The 23,270-nt window shown below is 42.1% G+C and overlaps 1 protein-coding gene across 1 annotated transcript; it reads left to right on the top strand.

Annotated features, from left to right (window-relative positions):
• The first annotated feature begins 5,363 nt into the window (after window positions 1–5,363).
• On the top strand, window positions 5,364–22,839 carry YTHDF2 (YTH N6-methyladenosine RNA binding protein F2). Its single transcript, XM_075264421.1, has 6 exons — window positions 5,364–5,476; window positions 6,310–6,334; window positions 8,215–8,294; window positions 12,503–13,825; window positions 18,470–18,503; window positions 20,924–22,839. Exons 1-5 carry the CDS (start codon window positions 5,450–5,452, stop codon window positions 18,482–18,484), a joined length of 1,470 nt encoding a protein of 489 aa, XP_075120522.1. The 5' UTR covers window positions 5,364–5,449; the 3' UTR covers window positions 18,485–18,503; window positions 20,924–22,839.
• The last annotated feature ends 431 nt before the right edge of the window (window positions 22,840–23,270 follow it).

Raw genomic sequence — 23,270 nt, forward strand, 5'->3', positions numbered from 1 at the left:
AAAAAACAAACCAAAAAAAGTGAAATGTTGAAAGTTCTTTTTTTTTTATTAAAATAAACTTATTGCTATATTTTGTAATGAAGTATTTTTAACTAGCAGTACCCGCGACTTCGTCCACCGCCCGCTGACCCCCTGCGCAACTCACCTCCTGCGCACGGCCGGGCCTACAGTCTTCAACGCACCCCCCTCCATGTGTCTCTCCCGCCGTGGCGCACGCTTTGCCGCCAGTCCTGGCGGAACGCTCCACCGACCCCTCTCTGTGGCTCGTGACAATGGCCCCCGCGGGTTGAAGATATGCAAAGCACCCCTCGCTGCACCCCTACCACAGTTCCCTGCGTGGCCACCCCTGAGTACCTGGCTCCCCTTTCCCTGCTGGACCTCTAACATCCCTTCCCCCCCCCCCCCCCCCAACAACCCTCTTCATCCCCGGACCCCCAACATCTCTTTTCCATCCCCCTCACCAACAACCATGTTCGTCCACGGAGCCCCAACATCCCCCCCCCCCCCATATACACTGTGAAAGGCCCTAATCCCCGCAGACAGCAAGCCCTACTTGGAGGCCGCTACAGGGCGTCTTGGTCCTGCGACGTGGTAGGCTAGGCTGTGCTTCATTTGCAGGGATGATGTAGTCAGTGAAGAGGTGCTGCGGAGGTATGTTTGGCGATTGTGTGCTGACGCGGCGAGAACTTCTGCCGGCTGGCTTGGCGGTATCGCTCCAGACTCGGGAGAAGCCGCCATTTTCTCCGATCTTGGTGACAGTTGCCTCCCACGCAATGGCACGAACCTATCGGGCCACTCAGATTCTGCTGCAGCCTGCCCCCAGACTGCAGGCAGGCAATTGCAGCCCAGCTGAAAGACCTGCGATGACGTCATCTCAGGTCCTACAGCGGAGGCAGAGAGAACGTTCGCCGGTCGGGATACTGGGTGAGTGTGGGACCTAAGAAGTAGCCTATTGCTCCTTCCTAGTGAATATCTAGGTATGTGTGAAATGTCACCTAAATCCGTTCAGCCATTTGGCTGTGATTGAGGAACAAACATCCAAACTCACAAACTTTCACATTTATAATAGGATTAATAGGATAATGATACAACCATAAGAAAGATCTATTTAAACATAAATGAACCATGAGGCTAAAGCCCCATGTGGCGTCCCACAGCAAAAAAGTGCTGTGGGGTGTAATTGACATGTTGCGATTTCCAAAACTGCAACAGGATGTGGATATCGCAGCAGGTCCACTGCGCACATTTTACCGCAAAGTGTGGATGGGATTCGCTAGACTGCGATTGTAAAACACCGCTTTTTTTCCCCACAGCGTTTACACTGTGGGGCCATGACCTACTGCTAATGGAAAAAGGAACCCATTGAAGTCAACGGGAGGCTTTTTTTTCAGCGCTGAATCTGACACGGATTCCACACCAAATTCAGCACCATTTTCCTCTGTGTGAATGCACCCTTAGATATTGTATCCCTTGGTGAGAGATTACAACTGCTCTACACTCAAAGACACTTTGTCCAGTTGACAGACTTTGAAAGGGGGCACATTATTGAACAGAGCTAAGTTGGGTGACAGTTCTGAGGAACTACCCACCATCTAGACCAGACCTGGGCAATGTACGGCCCACGGGCCACATCCGGCCCTCTGACTGCTTCTATCCGGCCCGCATAGCTAGTTGAAGTTTTTTCAAGGACCTGTGTTGATGTCATCACAACCTATCACCTAGATAGGCTATGACTCGTTAGTGGGCGGAACCACACGGGACTGTGTGCTTGATGCAAGCTGCCGGCAATGGAGGCTGCTGGATGATAAAGAGAGAAGAGACAGCATGTGTGAGCAAGAGGGAGGACTAGGGGCACACATGTAGGGGGGCAGTTAAACTGAATGCACATGGAGGGGGGACATTAAACTACTAGGGGGCAGAGGTTCAAGGACTTGTGATGATGTCATCACAGCCTATTACCAGGATTGGCTATGACTCGTTAGTGGGCGAAGCCACAAGGGACTGTCAACGAAGAAGGAGAGAAATGGGCGTCTTCACACCTTGACTTCCTTAAAACTTAGCTTTTATTCCATGTTGAATTTAAAAATACAGAAGACGGTGCAAAAAGATATGAAAATACATGGTGAAAAAGAGTTTAAAAACCGCAACTAACGCGTTTCAGGATATAGTATCCCTTAATCATAGCATTGCTGGAGAAAGAATCTGCTCAGAGCAGATTCTTTCTCCAGCAATGCTATGATTAAGGGATACTATATCCTGAAACGCGTTAGTTGCGGTTTTTAAACTCTTTTTCACCATGTATTTTCATATCTTTTTGCACCGTCTTCTGTATTTTTAAATTCAACATGGAATAAAAGCTAAGTTTTAAGGAAGTCAAGGTGTGAAGACGCCCATTTCTCTCCTTCTTCGTTGATTTATACAGCTTTGCAAGTCCCAAAGTCGGGATCTCACACTCTGTGATTTTCCATCAATACCTGGTGAGTTGTAACCTCAATAGCACATTTTGTTTTTTGGTTTCACAAGGGACTGTGTGCTAGATTCAAGCTGCCAGCAATGGGGGATGCTTGATGATAAAGAGAGAAGAGACAGCATGTGTGAGCAAGAGGGGGAAACTAGGGGCAGATGTAGTGGGGCAGTTAAACTGAATGCACATGGAGAGGGGACATTAAACTAGGGGGCAGATGGAGGGTGACATTAAACTGGGGCAGATGGAGGAGGGATATTAAACCATGGGGGGTAGCTGGAGGGGGATATTAAACCATGGGGGGTAGCTGGAGGGGGACATGTCTGCCTCTAGTTACCACCAGTTTAATGTCCCCTTCCAACTGCTCCAGTTTAATGTGCCCTCTAGTTTCTGCTAGTTTATACTGGGGCACCAGGAGAGGGACTTAATACTGTGGGACATTTAGAGGGAAACCTTATAATGTGGGGGTGTATAATGTTAGGCTGACTGTAGGAGGATTTTACTTTGTGGGACACATGGAAAAATGATTGAGAATGGGCGGAGTCAGTGTAGAAGTGGGTGGAGCTAAATTTGCCGCTGTGCACATGTCCCTCTAGAACCGTTACAATTTCTCATGTGGCCCCATGGGAAAATTAATTGCCCACCCCTGATCTAGACTCTTTTGACCTAGTTGTTAGCAGGTGTTGGTTCAGCAAGTAAGCTCTGGATGGCCCATAAAAACGAACAGTAGAGAGAGTTGTTTGATTCATTGGTGAACATGAGCAGCTCTAACAGTTTCCTTGTCCACTGTCCAGACACACATCACCTTACACACCCATCTCTGCTTGCAACATTTCCAGACACTTAGCAGAAGGAAATTTGGTGTCATAACATCCATTGAAAAAGTGAACAAATGCGAATAGTGACATTTTTATACTTTTTCTACTCATAACATCCATTAGCTGTGCTGCCATTGACTGCAAGCCCCTGTTTGCAGTGCCACACATGGGAAATCTGGACTGCTACAGTCTGGAACCTTATTGTCTTTAAAGGGATTCTATCATTAAAAAAAACTTTTAAACTAACAGCATGTAGGGATAGCCTTTAGAAAGGTAATTTATCTCTTACCTTTATTTTGCAGGTCCGTGCCGCCATTTTTGAATTTTTCTTCTTTTCATTATACTAATTGTGCTCAGAAAGCAAAGGGGGCGTTCCCCCGTGCTTAGAGCGCAGCGTTGTCATCCATTCCAGCGCCGCCTCTGTCTTCTGCTCCTGACACGTCCCCTCCTCTTTACTCCTCTCCTTACATGAGGCAACCAACACAACATGCGCAGAGAAGTGACGAGGAGGGGTCACGTCAGGACATGGCACACTTTTCCCTGGTAGGGCTCCAACTGGCATTTTTTCTGAGAAGGATAATGCTCTCACAGCACAGGATTCCCAAGAATGTCTCTCAGACTGGAATGTATCCGTGGTCACCATACATTTACAGCACTGAGTGGTCACACAGAAGGTTATCACTATGATAAAGCTACGGCTAAACTGTGATTTTGACAGCGATTCCCATCGTGAAACCAAAGATTGCCATGTTGCCTTGCGACTCTCTCACTAATGTTAGTGAATTGCAACCCTCAGGGTACCTCCGTTTCTAGTCATAAAAGGATTGAGCAATGTCTGGCTTTTTTCTTTTTTAATTTAATAGTATAAGCCTAAGGCCCCAAATAGTGGGCCGCAGCAAAAAAAAACCCCACTGTGGGAAAAACCATGGTGAAAACGCATCATGGTTTTTACCGCAGTGCTTTTTACACAAAGTCTGCAGAGGAAAACTTTCTGCTTCAATTATACCTATGGAGAAACTGCCACGTTTCTCTAGGTATAACTGACATATTTTGATTTTCAAAAACACAACAGTTTTGGAAATCACAGCATTTTTATAGAGCATATTTTTCTGCAATGTGGTAGGGACTGCAAAACACATTGTTTTTTTATTGCCCCCGTGTTTCCACTTATGCCACGTGGGGGGCTCTGGCCTAAAAAAATAAATAAATAAAAATTTCACCCATTTTAGACTGGAGCCCACGAGGATGGAAACGCTGCAATTTGCCCCCGGAAAAATTGTGTTTTACAGTAAAGGGCAATGTGGATAGAATTCTAGTGAATCCCATGCCCACTTTGCGATAAAAAATGCCATGCGGACATGCCGCGATTTCCAATACCCGCACGGTTTTGTAAATCGCAACATGTCAATTATACCCACGGAAGCGCCAGCAGTTGCCGCATAGATATAATTGTAACAGAAAGTCTGCAAAGGAAAACTCGTCAAACTTTCTGTTTAAAGCATTGCGGGAAGAACTGTGATGCGTTGCCGTGGCGGCTTTTCCCGCAGTGCATTATTACTACGGGACATCCTGTGGAGCCTTAAAGTTTGTCATCAGCCAAATATTAGCGCTCGGTATGATCGGCCACTTTTCTGCACAGATTTGCTGCACTGTTTTGTTGTGGCTCAGTCGCCTCCGATCTTCTTTCCAGTAATACCAGTGTGAACTGTAGCTAGAAAGACTGACCTAACTTACATGGCGTCTTGCCCTGACACATTTCAGACTGTTACATAAATGCTTTGTTTGAGATGTCCTGAGCCTAAACTAGTAGTAAAGCCCAGCAATCATACAGCAACGAGCAGTGACCAAGCAGTCTTACAACACAACAACAGCTATGCTCATAGCCAGGCCCAGCCAAGTCCTGACACTACATCCGCCTCAAACAGTCGCGAAAGTGACGTCAATAGGCGCCAAACTAGAAGTCGTTTACTGGAAATCTACACAAAGGCTGGAGAAACGTTCCCAGGATCCTTTTACGTGTGACGCAGTGCCCGTACTCAACATGGCTACCTTTGTATCGAAACACGTCGGTGTTGGCGCATCAGTGTACGCGCCATAGTCCCCGCCCCTTTCCTGCTTTCAGGGCGCGCTCTTGCAGCACCTCCCGGATCAATTCTCCACCGACGACATGTCCGCCAGTAGTCTGCTGGAGCCGGTACTGAGATGACCCCGCCCTCCCGATTCCTCACCGTAACCTGCACCCGGGATACCTGTCCCGGCGTCCTTCCACACTTCTTCCTTCCTCCTCGTTGCGCTGCCCGTCTTACCCGTCATGTATTCTTATTCTACGTCTAACTCCTCGTACCGCCGAACCCATTGTTTTCTATTTCTCTATTCCCTTTCATAAATATTATGTAAGGCTGATGTATGTTGTGTTGTGGGGCCATAGCACTCCCTCCTTCTCTGCCATGCTCTAAACATCTCCCTATCCCCTCATGTCTCCACTTACAGCCCCTTTTACCATCTCCAGCCATCTTCCCATTTCAGAATTCCCCTCCTCTTTCATCTCCCAGTTTCCAACTTTCCATTTCTCTGTCTGCCCCTTCTTCTATGTCTGCCTTCGTTCTGCCCCCTTTTTCTTTTGTCTTTCCCTCTCACTGCCCCTGTTCTGTCTTGTCTTCCGCATTTTCTCTTGTATTTCTCCCTCCCCCCATGTTCCCTTGTCTTGTCTTTCATCCAATTTACTTTTTACCTTGTATTCCTCTCCCTTTCCACCTGCCCCATTTTTTCTCATGTAATTATCCCTTCCCGCCCCAAAACTTTTTACCACTCCTGTCTTTCTTTGTTGCCTTTAGTCTTCCCTTCCTCATACTCATCTTTTTGTTTGTTTTTCCTTTCTATTTTTATTGTCACAGTAATTCTTTACCTTTTTTTTTTTTTTTTTCTTTTGCCATCCACTCTTTTTTTCATCTTCCTTCTCCTCGAACTTTACCTTTTCTTTCTGGTAGTTTCTCTTTGTGCTAAAATATTTCTGTTTTCTTCTTTTAGAGACCCAAAGGGCAAGGAAGCAAAGGTGAGAAGTTGGAGCATGTTTATTTTAGTTTGGGTAAAGGTGCTCATACACACTACAATGTTGTCTTCCCTGACAACAGAAAGAATTGCATGTTGAAAATCAATATGCCCAGTCCTTTTGCACTCCTGGCAGATAAGGTGTTGCCAGTAGTGTCTAGCAGCAGCCTACTATCCTTTCCCTATTTAATACATTAAAACTTTGGCTTTTCCAAGTGGTCATGTGTGTTCGGAAGTCTGAAAGACTACAGCCGCACAGTCTCCCTCTCACTGTATGTCTATTTCATACGGTGGGTTAGCTACTGTATTTACTGTGAGAATCACCCCCCATAAGTAACACAACAGTCACATCAGTGCCACATGTGACTGTTAACCAGTTATCAATATGTAATAGTTCCTTTCTTGTGTGATATTATGCTAACTAGACTCTGTCAAGTGGTGTCATGCAGGAGCAAGGTATTGAGCGCTGACATGAGTCACACCCCTTTGCCTGCTCCTGTCTGCCATCACCCACTAAACTGTAGAGTCTAGTTGGCATATCGGGCACCAAAACAAATTGCATTGATTGCTTGACCACAGTGTGGAATAGAGAACACATTGCTACTGCACCAGAATCCGTGGACCATCCATGAATTCCAAGAATGAAAAGAGCCTGAGGTGGTGAAAGGTCCTCTTTAACACTAGATGGAAGAACAGGGAATGAAGTTGCTTCTGTTTTAAATACAGCATGAGTGGAGTGAGATTGAAAGAGCACTTCTGATTGGTCAGAGTAAACTGGACCGATCGTACGTAACTAGTAAGAGGGAACCCACTAAGGCCCGATTCACAAATGCGTTTGGGGAGTCCACTTAGGGACCCCCTGAATGGAAACCTATACTCATTAAAAAGCGGTGACCCGGGAAACCCATGGACGCCTTAGATTATAATGGGATCTGTGTGGTTTCCGCACGAAACATGCAGAGAAAAGTCCTACGAGCAACAATTTTCTCTCCGCATGCGGAAACCACACGGATCCCATTATGGTCTATGGGGTGCCCAGGTTTCCCAGGTAACCCGAACGCAGATGTGAATCAGGCCAGAGCAGACAGTTAGTAAGAAAGTTCATGTTAATTGAAAACTGCAAATGATACATATTTACCACTATGGTCTCTTTACTTTACTTTTTTTTTTTCTTTTTTTTTTAGCTATGTTGCATAATATACAGTTTATATAAACTCCTCCACAGCCTTTACTTCGGTCCATTCTGGTTGTCCTGGACAGCTGTCAGCAGGTCTTTTCAGACAGAGCCACAAAGCGTGTTAGATTACTATAACATTCATTTATAATCTATAGAATATAAATCACAAAGCAAACTTTGTACATTTGTTGAGGTAGCAAGAGATGTTAGAAAACCTCAAATCTGAAGAATGCAGATTTTGAAAAGTCTAGACGTGGGGTTAGTAACCCTCGACACATGGGCTGAATTCAGCACTTCAGGCATATTTGCTCAGCACAGGACTCTTCAGATTATGAGCCATATATATGGGACAGTGTAAAGTACTGTAGCATATGTTGCCATTATGTAAGTAAGCAAAATAAAGTGGACTGTATCAGAAGAGGTTAGTAATACTGTTGTTGCTTGTGTCTGTAAAATGAAAGGGGGGGGGCTTTCAAGAATTGGCAGTTTAGTTGGTGTCATTCTGTTGATGTCAATTGCAGTTGATGAGAAAAGAAATATGAATGTTGTTCAGTTGCTTTTAGCTATTAACCCGTCAGTAGCAAACTATGGCTTTGTCTGATTTCAGTTGTAAGATCTCATTCACAGTTGGGGGTGAGGTACTGTTTGGCGTTTTAGTGGTAAAGATTTGTTGTTTTCCAGTCTCTAACCTTTAATTTGATTTTTAGTACAAAATGGATCTGTTCATCAGAAAGATGGAGTGAATGATGACGAGTTTGAGCCCTATCTACATACACAAGAGCGGCAGGTAGGACATTCTGTAATCTGACTGGAACCATGGCTAAATATTTGTTTGCTATTTTAATTTTTCCATTGACCTATACACATTATTAGTGTATAGTACTAATAAAAGTTTGAATTTTAGTGGGCACAAATGCCACTAGTTATTTTCTTTTTAACTATACACATTATATATATATATATATATATATATATATATATATATATATATATATATATATATATACAGTCCTATGAAAAAGTTTGGGCACCCCTATTAATCTTAATCATTTTTAGTTCTAAATATTTTGGTATTTGCAACAGCCATTTCAGTTTGATATATCTAATAACTGATGGACACAGTAATATTTCAGGATTGAAATGAGGTTTATTGTACTAACAGAAAATGTGCAATATGCATTAAACCAAAATTTGACCGGTGCAAAAGTATGGGCACCTCAACAGAAAAGTGACATTAATATTTAGTAGATCCTCCTTTTGCAAAGATAACAGCTTCTAGTCGCTTCCTGTAGCTTTTAATCAGTTCCTGGATCCTGAATGAAGGGATTTTGGACAAACAATTCAAGTTAAGTTAGATGGTCGCCGAGCATGGACAGCCCGCTTCAAATCATCCCACAGATGTTCAATGATATTCAGGTCTGGGGACTGGGATGGCCATTCCAGAACATTGTAATTGTTCCTCTGCATGAATGCCTGAGTGTTTTGGATCATTGTCTTGCTGAAATATCCATCCCCAGCGTAACTTCAACTTCGTCACTGATTCTTGAACATTATTCTCAAGAATCTGCTGATACTGAGTGGAATCCATGCGACCCTCAACTTTAACAAGATTCCCGGTGCCGGCATTGGCCACACAGCCCCAAAGCATGATGGAACCTCCACCAAATTTTACAGTGGGTAGCAAGTGTTTTTCTTGGAATGCTGTTTCTTTTTGGACGCCATGCATAACGCCTTTTTTTATAACCAAACAACTCAATCTTTGTTTCCAAAATGAAGTTGGCTTCTCCAAATGTGCTTTTGCATACCTCAGGCAACTCTATTTGTGGCGTACGTGCAGAAACGGCTTCTTTCTCATCACTCTCCCATACAGCTTCTCCTTGTGCAAAGTGCGCTGTATTGTTGAACGATGCACAGTGACACCATCTGCAGCAAGATGATGCTGCAGCTCTTTGGAGGTGGTCTGTGGATTGTCCTTGACTGTTCTCACCATTCTTCTTCTCTGCCTTTCTGATATTTTTCTTGGCCTGCCACTTCTGGGCTTAACAAGAACTGTCCCTGTGGTCTTCCAATTCCTTACTATGTTCCTCACAGTGGAAACTGACAGGTTAAATCTCTGAGACAACGTTTTGTATCCTTCCCCTGAACAACTATGTTGAACAATCTTTGTTTTCAGATCATTTGAGAGCGGGCTGTCCATGTTCGGCGACCATCAAACTTAACTGAACTTGAATTGTTTTGTAGAAAGAAATGGTCCAAAATCCCTTCATCCAGGATCCAGGAACTGATTAAAAGCTACAGGAAGCAACTAGAGGCTGTTATCTTTGCAAAAGGAGGATCTACTAAATATTAATGTCACTTTTCTGTTGAGGTGCCCATACTTTTGCACCGGTCAAATTTTGGTTTAATGCATATTGCGCATTTTCTGTTAGTACAATAAACCTCATTTCAATCCTGAAATATTACTGTGTCCATCAGTTATTAGATATATCAAACTGAAATGGCTGCTGCAAACACCAAAATATTTAGAACTAAAAATGATTAAGATTAATAGGGGTGCCCAAACTTTTTCATAGGACTGTATATATATATATATATATATATATATATATTTTTATTTATTTATTATGTATGACCGGGAGACACAGTTGAGAGGGATGTTCATATTGCCATACCGAAGATAAAGTTGATCATTTGCAACTTATCACATGATATAGGTAAAATTTTAAAGGGGTTTTCCCATCTGGGGAAGTTACTCCCTCTTTACAGGATAAGAAATAACTTACAGGCGGGGGTGTGGTCACTCAGTCAGTTTTTTGTTTTTTTTCCATACTGAATGGAGTAGTGGTCCATTCATTTCAATGGCAGCGCTAGACATGGCCTAAGTACTCAGTTATAACAATTGCTCAGCTATTTCTGGCACTCCCATTGAAATAAAATGGGGGGATGTGTACAGTTTCTGACTACCGTACGACCACAGCCCCATTCAAAGCTGTGGACAAAAATTCCCTGCTTTTAATTTTTAGGCATAAAATAAATGCTTAGAAGACCTTTTCATATCGTCTGACATTAGCTGTGTTATATACCACTAGATAGCGTACAGTGAGCTAAATTCAGTAAGTCCTACCTTTCTGACAGTGGAGGGATATCGGTGCTGAAACTAATGGCACCAATATCTCTGCATCCTGGTCAGCAAAGTTGACAGTGTACTGAATTTAGCACACTCCACTTTCTAGTGATATATAATACTGCTGATGTCAGAGGACGTGAAAGTTCCTCTTTAAATCTGATTTGATGCTATGGGCAATAGCTCCATTTTATAAATGCACTTGCTTTTACATGCACTATCTATTTACTGCCTCAAAGAAAAAATGGCCGCCTTGCGCTTAGTAACCAGAACAACTGGGATTGGTCACTTTGGGCAACAAGGCCAATTTTTCTGCGAGATAGTGTTGATGAGTTAGAGCTACTATTGTATTGTACATGGAAAGCATCCAATTTTCGGGGTAGGTTTCCTTTATTAGAGGCCCTGTTATTTGAATAAACTTCCTATTGCTATTAAGGGTCTGTTCAGATGTATGTGTGTGGCTAATTTAATATTGTCTGTGTAATGGCTACATTTCCTGAACAGACTGTTGCTCCCAATATGAACTCATTACCGTATTTTCCGGACTATAAGGCGCACATAAAATACTACGATTTCCTCAGAAATCGAAAGTGCGCCTTATAGTCCGGTGCGCCTTATCTGTGGATTGAAGCGGCACGCAGACTTTGCCGGCGGCCGCCGCTTAACTCCTCGCATTCCCCTTCAAATAGTATTCGCTCATCTCTAACTTCAATTGTAACTTCTTACAATTGACGTTAGAGATGCGCGAATAATATTTGAATAGCGCGCTCCCATTGCAATGTATGGAAGCGGCAGGCAGACTTTGCCGGCGGCGGTCACTTAAAGGGAATCTACCATTAAAAGAAGTTCTTTCCTCTTGACCACGTCGGAATAGCCTTAAAAAAGGCTATTCGTCTCCTACCTTTTGCCATAGCCCGCGCCGCCTTCTTCCTCAGCTGCGTCCTCCCCTTCTGTGTTGTCTTCTTTGGGCCTCATGGATGACGCATGTGCAGTCGGCTCTGGCTGCGAGAGCCTGTTAGAGCCGACTGCGCATGCGTCATCCATGAGGGCCAAAGAAGACGACACAGAAGGGGCGGACGCAGCTGAGGAAGAAGGCAGCGCGGGCTATGGCAAAAGGTAGGAGACGAATAGCCTTTTTTAAGGCTATTCCGACGTGGTCAGAGGAAAGAACTTCTTTTAATGGTAGAATCCCTTTAACTCCTCGCGTGCCGAGCGCTTTCATTCATTTCAATGAAAGCGTGCCATTGAAATGAATAGAAGCGGCTGGCACGCGGGGGGTTAAGCGGCCGCCGGCAAAGTCGGCGTGCCGCCGCTTTCAATCGCATATAAGGCGCACCGGACAGCAATGCGCCTTATAGTTCGGTGCGCCTTATAGTTCGGTGCGCTTTATAGTCCGGTGCGCCTTATAGTCCGGTGCGCCTTATATATGAACCCAGGCAGGACTATAAGGCGCTCATGGGTAATGCGCCTTATAGTCCGGTGCGCCTTATAGTCCGTAAAATACGGTAATTGACTTCAGAGTTAAATTTTGACCACAGGTCCTACAGTCCTATGCTCACAGCATCATTTGACTATGGGAGAGTAGACCAATGGTCGAGCTACAATTCATATCCTCACGGATCACACTGACTGTATTAGCCCGCTGCACATTGCTGTCTGAATTTGCCCTAAGCTAGTGAGTGTTGAATGGGATACTGTTAAGGAGTATTGCCATGGAATAGTCCATAACACAACTCCTCTTTTTATTTGAAAAATTTTTAAGAATCTGTGTAGTCCCTTTAGGCTGTCCTTATGGAAAACGTGAGAAAACATGAAACTAAATTCCCCTTTTCTAAGCTTCCTTCAAATGTTTCATTTTTGCTTTATTCTAGAGTAATGGATACACTGCATTGTCAGATTCATACCTTCCCAGTTACTACAGTCCATCCATTGGATTCTCTTACTCTTTGAGTGATGCTGCCTGGTCTACTGGAGGGGACCCACCACCAACTATGCCTTTTCTGGCATCCTATGGTCAATTAGGCAGTGGAGAGCCCCACTTTTTGCCAGATGCAATGTTTGGACCTCTAAGTAGTGCTCCTTTTTTGGGACAACCTGGATTCAACTTTTTCCCAAGTGGCATGGACTTTTCGGCCTGGGGAAATGGAGGGAGCTCTCCAGGTGCCTCTGCCCCTAGCTCTGGCTATGGTGGTAGTTATGCATATGCTCCCAGTAGCCTGGGAGGAGCTATGTTGGATGGCCCTGCAAGTTTTGGTGGTGGCAAAGCAGTAGGCAGTCTAGAGCAAAGCATGGGAGCTTTAAAATTGGGAGAAGGAAATGGTATTAAAACTGGTGTATCCAATTTGCCCCCTGCAACTATTGCTCCACCAAAGCAGGCATCCTGGGCGGACATTGCCAGTAAACCTGCCAAGCCAAGCATTGGAAAGACCCTTCCTCCACCTGTCAAGCAAAACATGGAAATTGGAACTTGGGAAAACAAAGTACCCACAGCCAACATTTGCCAGCTACCTTCACCTCCAGTCCTTCAACAGTCAACACCCATTATATCGTCTTCACATGCTCCAGCTCGTTGGTCAGCACCTCGCAGCCGTGGGTCAGAGCAAGCCCATATATCGCACACCTCAATGGACCCCCATCCTGTTCTGGAGAAACTTCGTTCCCTTAACAACTATAACCCAAAGGACTTTGATTGCAATCCAAAATTTGGCCGAGTCTTTATTGTGAAGAGTTACTCAGAAGATGACATACATCGTTCAATTAAATATAACGTTTGGTGTTCTACAGAGCATGGTAACAAACGTCTGGACGCTGCTTATCGCTCTCTGAATGGTAAAGGTCCTGTCTATTTACTTTTCAGTGTTAATGGAAGTGGTCATTTTTGTGGAGTAGCAGAAATGCGATCAGCTGTGGACTATAATACTTGTGCTGGAGTGTGGTCTCAGGACAAATGGAAGGGCCGATTTGATGTACGTTGGGTGTTTGTGAAGGATGTACCCAATGGGCAATTACGTCACATCCGACTAGAGAACAATGAGAATAAGCCAGTTACCAACTCCCGAGACACACAAGAGGTTCCTCTAGAAAAGGCACGTCAAGTGCTACGAATCATAGCTAGCTACAAGCATACCACTTCCATATTTGATGACTTTTCACATTATGAGAAGAGACAAGAGGAGGAGGATAGTGCCAAGAAGGTAATCTATTTTCTCAGTTGGATGAAAGTTTTGTGTTATTTTAGAGGCAATCATAAAATTTAGGTTTAATATGTCTCACATAAGTGTATTTGCAGGCTCTCAATTCTAACATATCAGTAAACCACATTGACTGCCCTCAGATGTGTTTTACACTGAACAATATAATTTATTACTTTCTCACAGCAGAAAAATCACTTATGTCTCTCTTGTGACAGAACAGCATTTTCATGATAAATTTCTTAAAGGGTACAAAATTGGATACTGATGACCTTTCCACAGGGTAGATCAACCGCATAGGTGGCACTACATTTTCTTTCAGGTAGGTAAAAATACTCCTTTGTTTTTGAGGAGTATTTTTAACCACAGATAAGTCCGAAGTTTACAATAATGGAAATATATTATATATAGACATAATAATACTAAGAGATCCCGATGTAAACAGGGAAACTATTACTATAACTGTCTTCCATGTGCAAATGGCGAGTTTAGATTTTTGTGGCGTTGACTGTGTAGTAAAAATTACATGTTCCTTATGTTATTCTGGTTGTCCTGATTACGATTACAGCGATACCAAATTTATATATATATATATATATATATATATATATATATATATATATATATATATATATATATTTTGTCATGTTTTAATACCTTCACAAAAGTTCAAAACTGATATTTTGATACGGCTTCCAGTAGCCAAAACAGCTGATCCGCATTGTGTTCAAGTGTTGGACCTCAACCAATGTAATACTGATAACCCATTAGTAATCAGTGTCCAACTTTGATAGGTCCTGGACAACTCCTATAATATGATAACCTTGGCTGACCTTTTGTAAAAAGACAGTCAACACCCTCTTTCCCCTCCCCAAACTCCCTAAACTAATCTTTGGTGTACATTAAGGTATACTAGCTGGTAACACACTGATTTCTCTGCTGGCGACATGTCTGTACTGTATGTCATGCAGTAGTACCTCCCACTTGGCTACTATACCTTAATTTGCATCAACGTTGAAAGGATTTATATCTTTGAAATGGTTGGATTTAGATAAACAAAACCACTAAATGCTCAGGGTGACAGTGCCTATGAGATCGTGTGACTTTTGGCTGTTCTGACCTGGTGACAGGTCCTCTTTAAACAAATCATTCAACATGTCAATTGCTGCTGACTGTTTTGTTGCCATCTCCAAACTTTAATGGTGGCAATGGGAAACTGCAGCTCTCCTCCCATTCATTAGAATAGAACATGAGCTGCTTCTGGCTGTATACATTGTATATAGCTTCTGGAAGCTGCATCAGCTGATCGGTGCCTGGTCAGGGTATATTGACCCCCACTGTTCAGATATTCATGACCTAAGCTTACTATGGGTAGATCATTGGTATCAAATATACTTGGATCTTAAACAAGTTTATGATTTTGAAAAGTTCAGTTGTGATATTGTTACAAAGCTTATGCGAATGGATTATATGGAGTGTTGGAAATATCCCTTTAAGGGCATGTGAACATCTCAAGGGTCATATTCAGAGTGAAAATGAAATGCTTCACTCACATTACTTTATCATGCTAGGTTTGCCAGATCCAGTTTATTTTGTCTTTTCAGTGCTTGTAGCTTGTTGCCTAGGTTACGGACCTGCTCTCAGGTCAGGCTGATAATTCAGTCTCTGCACCCAGCCATCTATATTCTCTTCTTTTTCTGGATTTGATTCTGCTTTTATTTGGTGAGCGCTGATAAAGGGCTAGTAAAGTTCACTGAGCAGTGCCTCTGTTACCTGTGTATGTAAATCTAGAGAGAATTGCAGTTTAGAAACTTGCATGGAGTAGGAGAGGGCAGCTGAAATATGAAAATCCCTTTAGGCTAAGACCCCATGTTCCTTAAGACCAGGACTCCATGTGGCGTAAATGCTGTGGTTTGACTGCCACAAGAAGTGTTTTAGGCTGAGGCCCCACGTTGCGAAAACTCAGCTTTTTTTATTGTTGCGGTTGTTTGAGCCAAAGCCAGGAGTGGATTGAGCAGAAGGTAGAAGCATAATAACATCTTATATATTGCCCATTCCATCTGTAGCCATTCTTGACTTTGGCTCAAAAAAACCACGGCAAAATCTGCAACAAAAAAAAGCTGTTTCTGTAACGTGGGGCCTCGGCCTTACAGTCCCTGCAAAATGGATGGAATTCGCTACAAAAATGTTCATGTTGCATAAAAAATCACTAGAGAGATCTCTGGTTTTGTTATAGCACTTCAACCTTGGGAGCATATGAAAGCTGATAATCTCCAGAATCATTTTTCTAGGTGATATAAATCCCAGAGATAAATCAGTTTGAAGTAACTATCCCTCCTTTTGTAAATGCTTCAGCACAAATTGTTGCATTGAATACGGAGTCTCCATGGCAATGCTTATTTAGGCTGTGCCGTTCCCATTAGCAATGCTGTGTTATCTATTATCTGTTAAGTTTGATAGGTTAATAAAGACTATTACAAAAATGTTCACCCCTGACACAATAGCAAATAAGTTAGTGACAGCAGCAGCTCATTTTTGTTTTTCCAAGTTAAAAAAATAAAATGTTAACCCCTCCAATGCATATTATTACAGCAGATGTTGGGTTGGTAAAGATGGCAGCTGCTCTGCTGCAGAGTGGCCGCCATAGCTACAGCATAGAATTGAATAAAAATTTTGATAAAAAGTGATCAAAGCAATAGACATTCCCCAAAATGGCATAACTAAGAAATGTACACCTGGCCCCGCAAAAAAAAAAAAAAAAAAAAGCCCTATATATTCCCATAGACGGAAATGGCTGTCAGAATATGGTGACTTTTAGAAAAACTTTTTTGCAAAGTCTTAGATTTTTGTTAAGAGTTTAAAATGTAAATAAAACCATATAAGGGCTAGTTCACACGTGTTAGGCCTAGTTCACACAGGGCAAGGAGGGCGTATTTTGGTCCTGATTTTGACGCGGGAAGCTGCTTCAGAATACGACCAAAATATGCCTGTCGCGGCTTCCGACAGTCGCGGTTTCCTGCTCTGGAGTAGGCACAAATGAATGGGCCTAGTCCAGAGCGTGTTGCCGCGGAATGAATCAGCTGGCAACATGCTGAATTAGTCGTGGAATCTGCCTGAAGAAAGGGCAGCTTGCTACTTTTTTCCTTGAGAGGCAACATGCCGCTCACGGGAAAAAGTAAGCTAGCGGTCTACATAGACCACTATTGTGAGGGGGAGGATTATGACGTGGAGTCAGTGCCAGAATCCGCCCCCGTTTGTCCCGTGTGAACAAGCCCTTAGGGTGGTCGAGGAATTTTGGTCAGGAAAAAATCCACTTCAGGAACTAGGAAGCGTTTTTTCGAGCGTTTTTGAGGCGTTTTTTGTTTCAGGTTTTTTCCTCCAGCACAGTGAATGGACCTTGAAAAAACCGCTAGTGTTTTTTGAGACTGTTTTTGGCATAAAACATTAGCGGTTTTTCTGCCTCCCATTGACTTCTATTGATTTCCTGAGACGGAATCCACCTGAAGAAAGGTCACGTTGCTTCTTTTTTCCACTAGTGGAAAAAAGAATGCTTTCAGTCTACATGGACCTCTATTGTGAGGGGGCGCATTTCTTGCCCCATGTGAACAAGCCCTAAATTTTTTATCCCTGGAATCGAACCAAAACATAGAATACAGGTGACATTTTGGTTGCAGAATGAATGCTGTAAAAATGATGCCGGTAAGAAAGTCTCCTAAGTGTACTTTTTCTTCAAATCTACCCTATTCTGAATTTTTTTTCCAGTTTCTCAGTACATTGTACTGAGTATTAAATGATAGTATCATGAAGTACAATTTGTCCCGCAAACATTAATTTCTAATATTGCGCTTTGAATAGAAAAATAAAAAGTTATGGGATTTGGAAGATTGGGAGTCAAAATTGAAAAATGTCACCTGCGAGAAGGGGTTAATAACCGATTATTTTAGGACACTCCCCTTTTTACATGCCATTCCATTGAATTAAGTTTTGTTATTCACATATCTGATTGGATAGCATACAGTGAGTGACATATCTTTTAGCCCATGGCAGTATGAGACTAGATGACATGGATAGAAAATAATAAATATAATCAATTCCATCATGTTCATATTTGAATAGGATTTCGATCTCAGTTATTTTTTTTGATTGTCCAGTTCTAGTCTGTATTACGCACAGCATGTACTCTTATAGCTGCTTGCTCGCGCTCCAATACCCTCTCCGGTAGGGAAGGTAGACACAGGATGGACGGACAGGCAATCTACGAGAAAACTGAAGCTATACGTCTGATAGTCACGTTTTTATCAAGGTTTGGCAACCTTGGTTGTTCTTTCTATCTTTCCTGTAATGTCACACTACCTCACAATATAATGTTTATAGATGACTTTCTCTGAAGTCATTCTCATTTCTGTACCCAACATGATCCCAAGAATAATAATAATTATGCTAGACAACCTCTTTAAACAAAAGTTTACCTTCATATATAGAAGGGCGGTTCTGAAACCTGAGAGAAGAGCTAACATTATAAAACTTGATGTTGCAGCCATCTTAGATTTGTTCCATGCTTTAAATCATCCTTCAGGATAAACATTTACCTTGCTCTTTATTACTATATTAGTATTATATCATGACGCTCCTCTTTTTAATTTTTAGGTGATTAAGAATTAAAAGGTCATCAGAGAATCAGGTAAGCTCGCGCTCTAAACATGAAGAACCACTGATTGTATTTCACAATTTAAAGTACATGCTCATACTTTACAGTTTACATACAGAATGTTTACATAAAGAGTTCATCATGTCATATATTGTATTAACCAACAGAAATAAGAAAGAGAATGTGACACTGCTAAACTACCTGACCTATGGAACGTTAGAATATCACTGGGAGACCATATTAAAAAAAAGTCCTTTTCTTAAAGGGAGTCTATCATTGGCTAGATCGTTTTTTAAATAAGCATATCTTTCCATAGCCTTTAGAAAGGCTCTTCTAGGCATTGATCCTCGCAACCGTTCTTATTTTAGCCTGGTTTTCTTGATATGCTAATTACTCTTCAAGGAGCACCGGAAGCGTTATCACTGTTCCCCGAGCACTGCAGCGTCATCAGCCTTCCCTGGTTCTCACCGCTCCCTTCTTTACAGATGATCCCTCCTCCTAAAGTTCTTCACTGCTTCCTTCAGAGCAGCTAGTCACGTACAGCACATATGCGAGATTTTAATCGCGCCTTACGTGACTGTGCTTATTTTTTAAACGATCTAGCCAATGATAGACTCCCTTTAAGATAGGTGGTGCGCTTCTCCCTTACAGCAATCTTGTTCTTAGAATATATAGGAGATCAAAAAAGATAGGGGGCACTCATCAGGACTTGTATAAAAAAGAGGGCTTTATACACGAAACATTCTTAAAAAGATCCATATTCACCATGGGAGAGAGGAAAGAGCGCCTTGTAGGCAAGGTAACAAGTAGTTGTGCAGATGTGCTTTCTTAAGCCTCAGGATGCCACCATCTTGTTACATCTTATGTAGAAAGCATTCACTGATCTCCGGCTAGCTACAGAGCTGACATATATCCTAGTTCTCCTTGCTGGCTCAATGTTTGCACACACAGATTGTTACAATAACTTGATGTCCACTATCTGAGCTGAAGTGGTTCAAGCATGTCGCATCTCTTAGTGATAACCAGCAGAATTTTGTATACAGCTCTGCAACATAACACATGCCTGAACTCAGGATCCGTACAAGATAAACAATACTTCAGTTCAGCTACTTTTTCTTCCATTCTGATATATTGCGTATGTCAATTAAGATGGGACACAATGGTTCATAGTTTTCATTAATCTTGCATAGAAAAAAATCGTCTCGTGCTGGGTCAGCTGAAAGGAATGACATGATTATCTGGTGGTTTGCGGTGGCTTGGATGTAATAGTCCCATGAGGGTTTGAGAACCCAGTACACTGTGGAATACCAAATTATTAGCTTGTACATAGTATTTCTAATATTTTAGCACTCGTAACCTGCAACTAGAAGTACATTTTAACATTAAAAGTTTTATAAAAAAAAATTTTTTATTATAAAAACATACATGGGGTACAACAACAGGGGGAACAGAAGAAAAAAGGAGGGGGGGGCAAAGGAAGGGCTTCAACCTGGAAGGGGAGAGGGGGAAGCAGGGATAGAGAGAGGCAGGAAGAGGGAATATGGGGAAAATGAGACAACACTCTGATGCAGAAGAGTGACAATGCAATCATGAATACAGTCGTGAGTATAACGGGAGTATCAAATCAACCAGTAAGCAAAAACCTTGAAGAAGGAGAAGACTACAAGTAAAAGGACAGAGTCAGGGAGACACACAAGGGAAGAAGGAGTGGAAATCGGTGGAATAATAGAAGTGGTGCCATATGAGCCATGTCTGCTTATATACCCTATCATCCTGGTGGAGCTCAGCCATCATACTTTCCATAGAGTGTATTGTAAGGATCTCTTTAAGCCAGGATAGGAGTGTGGGGGGTGTCGGGGATTTCCATAATCCAGGGATCACCGTCCTTGCTGCCACCAACATGAACCCTATCAGTCTACGGGTGGGTATCCTGAAGTCCCGGGGGAAGATTGAGAGAAGCAACGGAACCAGATTGTCAGGCAGATCGACCCCCATAAATTGTAGGATAACTCTGCAAACCCACGACTAGAAGGGGCGAAGGAGAGGGCACCCCCACCAGACGTGAGCCATCGTACCACGCTCCATGTGGCACCTCCAACACCTATCTGAGGTGGAAGGATAAATCCCATGGAGGACAGCCGGGACCCTGTACCACCTAGAGAGTATTTTATACTTGGTCTCTTGTCCCTTACAGGAGATGGAGAACTTTAGAAGTACTTTTTAGAGAAGAAAAGTTTATTCAGTCAATGTTTGTAGATGGTCTTTAAGAAAAAAAGCAAATACTACATTTACTATGGATACACTGATGTGCAGGAAGGGTTTGTAACTGAAGGAAAACGATCTACTTGGGGTTTGCATTTAGTCACTGTGTAACGGTTTTCAGTCACTGAAGTATATGCAATTATATTGTTTGATAATACTTTTCACTTACAATCTTAATCTTCCTTTTTCAGGATTATCAAACAGAATTTCTCCTCTATTCTACTCTATCTTTTGTGGAACTGAAGAACTAAGCAAGCAAATGTGTGGTGACAGTTAAATGACAAACACAAACTTGGGGTCAACGCCATTGAATTGTACCCCCTTCACTATATTTCAGGGATTCAGATAATCTTGGATTTAATGTCTCGGTGTCCGATCAAGATTGGATATGTTCCCCACTAGCAGAAGCTGGAGACTCAATGTTATTTTTGGAAAAATACTGTGTTCTTTTATTTGTGTCTTACATATTTTGTGGCAGAAGCCGATAATTTTTTTGACCGTGTGGCAGAAGTCTTGTTTGTACCTTTTTTTTTTTTTTGTCTACCCTGACAACACCCATTATGTATGTGTTTAAAGCATACATGTTTGGTTTGTATATGTGTGTTCGATTCATATAAGTACATTGGTAGGGCACATACTCACTACATTTAACATGTAACTATGGGAAAGTAGTAGTTCCTATTTAGGCAGTGCAGTTTTTGTAAGGAGCTAAAAGATATTAAATAAATTAATTAAAAACTGTTTAGTGTAAATGAGGCTTATGGCACTGGGACACAGCCTAGAATTGTCAAGTACGTCTTGGGAGTAATGTGTCCTTTAAAAACTGCTAGGCTCGACTCGGTGAGTGAATAGTAATGATTTTTTTGTTTCACTTGTTTTGCATATGCTGGATTATCTGAAGAATAATGACCGCATAGGTACTACTTAGTTACATACTGTATGTATGTGTGTATGTTACTTACCACTTGAAGCAGAGATTCATAATTTTGTTTCTTCTGAATGAAAGAAGCCTAAAGGGGTTGTCCAATAACTGTATTTGTATTAAAATGTGACATGCCTGTTTTTGTTTTTTTTTTAAAGAAAAAGAAAATCCTCCCTAATTTCTGCTAATTAGGCTGGGGCCCCACGGGTCGGAAATGCTGCGATTTGCCTGTGGCAGAAACGCTGCAGGTAAAATTGTGGCATTTTACAGTAGCTGCAAAGTGGATGCAGTGCATGCAGAAGATGGAAACCTGTCATGCCGAGTCTGGCCGTGAGCGTTTTATGCTCTGCGCGGCAAAACGTTTTTTTTTGTTTTTTTTAAACCGGACACAAAGTCCTGCATGTCCGACTCAGTATCCGGTTAAACAAAAAACGGTTTCGCCACGGAGAGCATAAAATGCTCACCGGTGCACGGCCGGACACTTTTCAAACCCATTCAAATGAATGGGTTTGAAAAATGCCTGCAGGTTTCCGTCTCCTGCCCAGTTTCGGGCAGGAAACTGCAACCTCAAAGCGGAGACCCCGGGCGCAGATGTGATTGAGCCCTTAGCTAAAGCTGGCAATACACATAAGATATTTATCTGCAGACCATTTATCTGCAGCACATTTGGGGAAATCTAGTGAAATTGCGATGTCTGTGGTGGTCATATACATAAGATTAATAGCAGATGCTATAAGTGGGAGTTGGCAATGATCTGCAGGCAGAACAGCTTGAGCCAGTTTCTAACCCATCATTCACAGGGGGAAGGGAGCTCCATGGCACTGACATGGCACTGAAGACTTCCTGGACTCTGTGTGGCTGAAATTGAGTAATAGCTGTCGTTTTAAGAATAACATTATATTGTTACTTTGTCACATTTTAACACAAATGAAAGTTGTTTGTTGTTTTGTTTTTTTGTTGGACAATACCTTTTTTTAATTTAATTTAATTTTTTTTCATGTATATTGTGAACAGGTGTGTACATCAGGATGACTCATGATCAGATATAAGTGCCCTCATCATTTGTTGTGTTTTTTTTTTTCCTCCCTCTGGTGGGCTATAGTTCTGCTCAGGGTAACTTAACCTTTCCCCACGTAAATGTTAGATTGGAATACGTATGACTTGTTTAAAAACAATATTTGGGAATGACAACAAAAAGTAATAATTCACCTAAGACTTGCATGAAATGTTAGTGTTTCAAATATAGCTTCAGTGTTAGAACCTTCTTTGGGATGGAAAATTTATGATTTGAGAAATGTTCTTTGCCCTAGTTAAACATGTATGGCAAACAGAATGTTTAAAAGGGTTTCTGCATTGTTAGTGGATATTTCCAATTAATTTCTTGTAGATAAACTTTGTTGTATTTCCTCAATCTAGTATTACAGTAGATTGCACTTCTAACAATGCCAGTGAAGTAATACGTGACTGATCAATTTTGGCACTGTTTGTGTTGGGAGATATCTAAGCAATGGCTTGAAGGGTATATGGAAGAAGTCTATAATACTATTAAATGTGGAGCATGGAGTCCTACAAGAGTGTATTGAGCTCTTTGCGGCAGGCCTGGTGGAGTAACCTTT

The sequence above is a fragment of the Leptodactylus fuscus genome, chromosome 2 (assembly GCF_031893055.1).
Source record: "Leptodactylus fuscus isolate aLepFus1 chromosome 2, aLepFus1.hap2, whole genome shotgun sequence".
Taxonomy (NCBI): Eukaryota; Metazoa; Chordata; class Amphibia; order Anura; family Leptodactylidae; genus Leptodactylus; species Leptodactylus fuscus.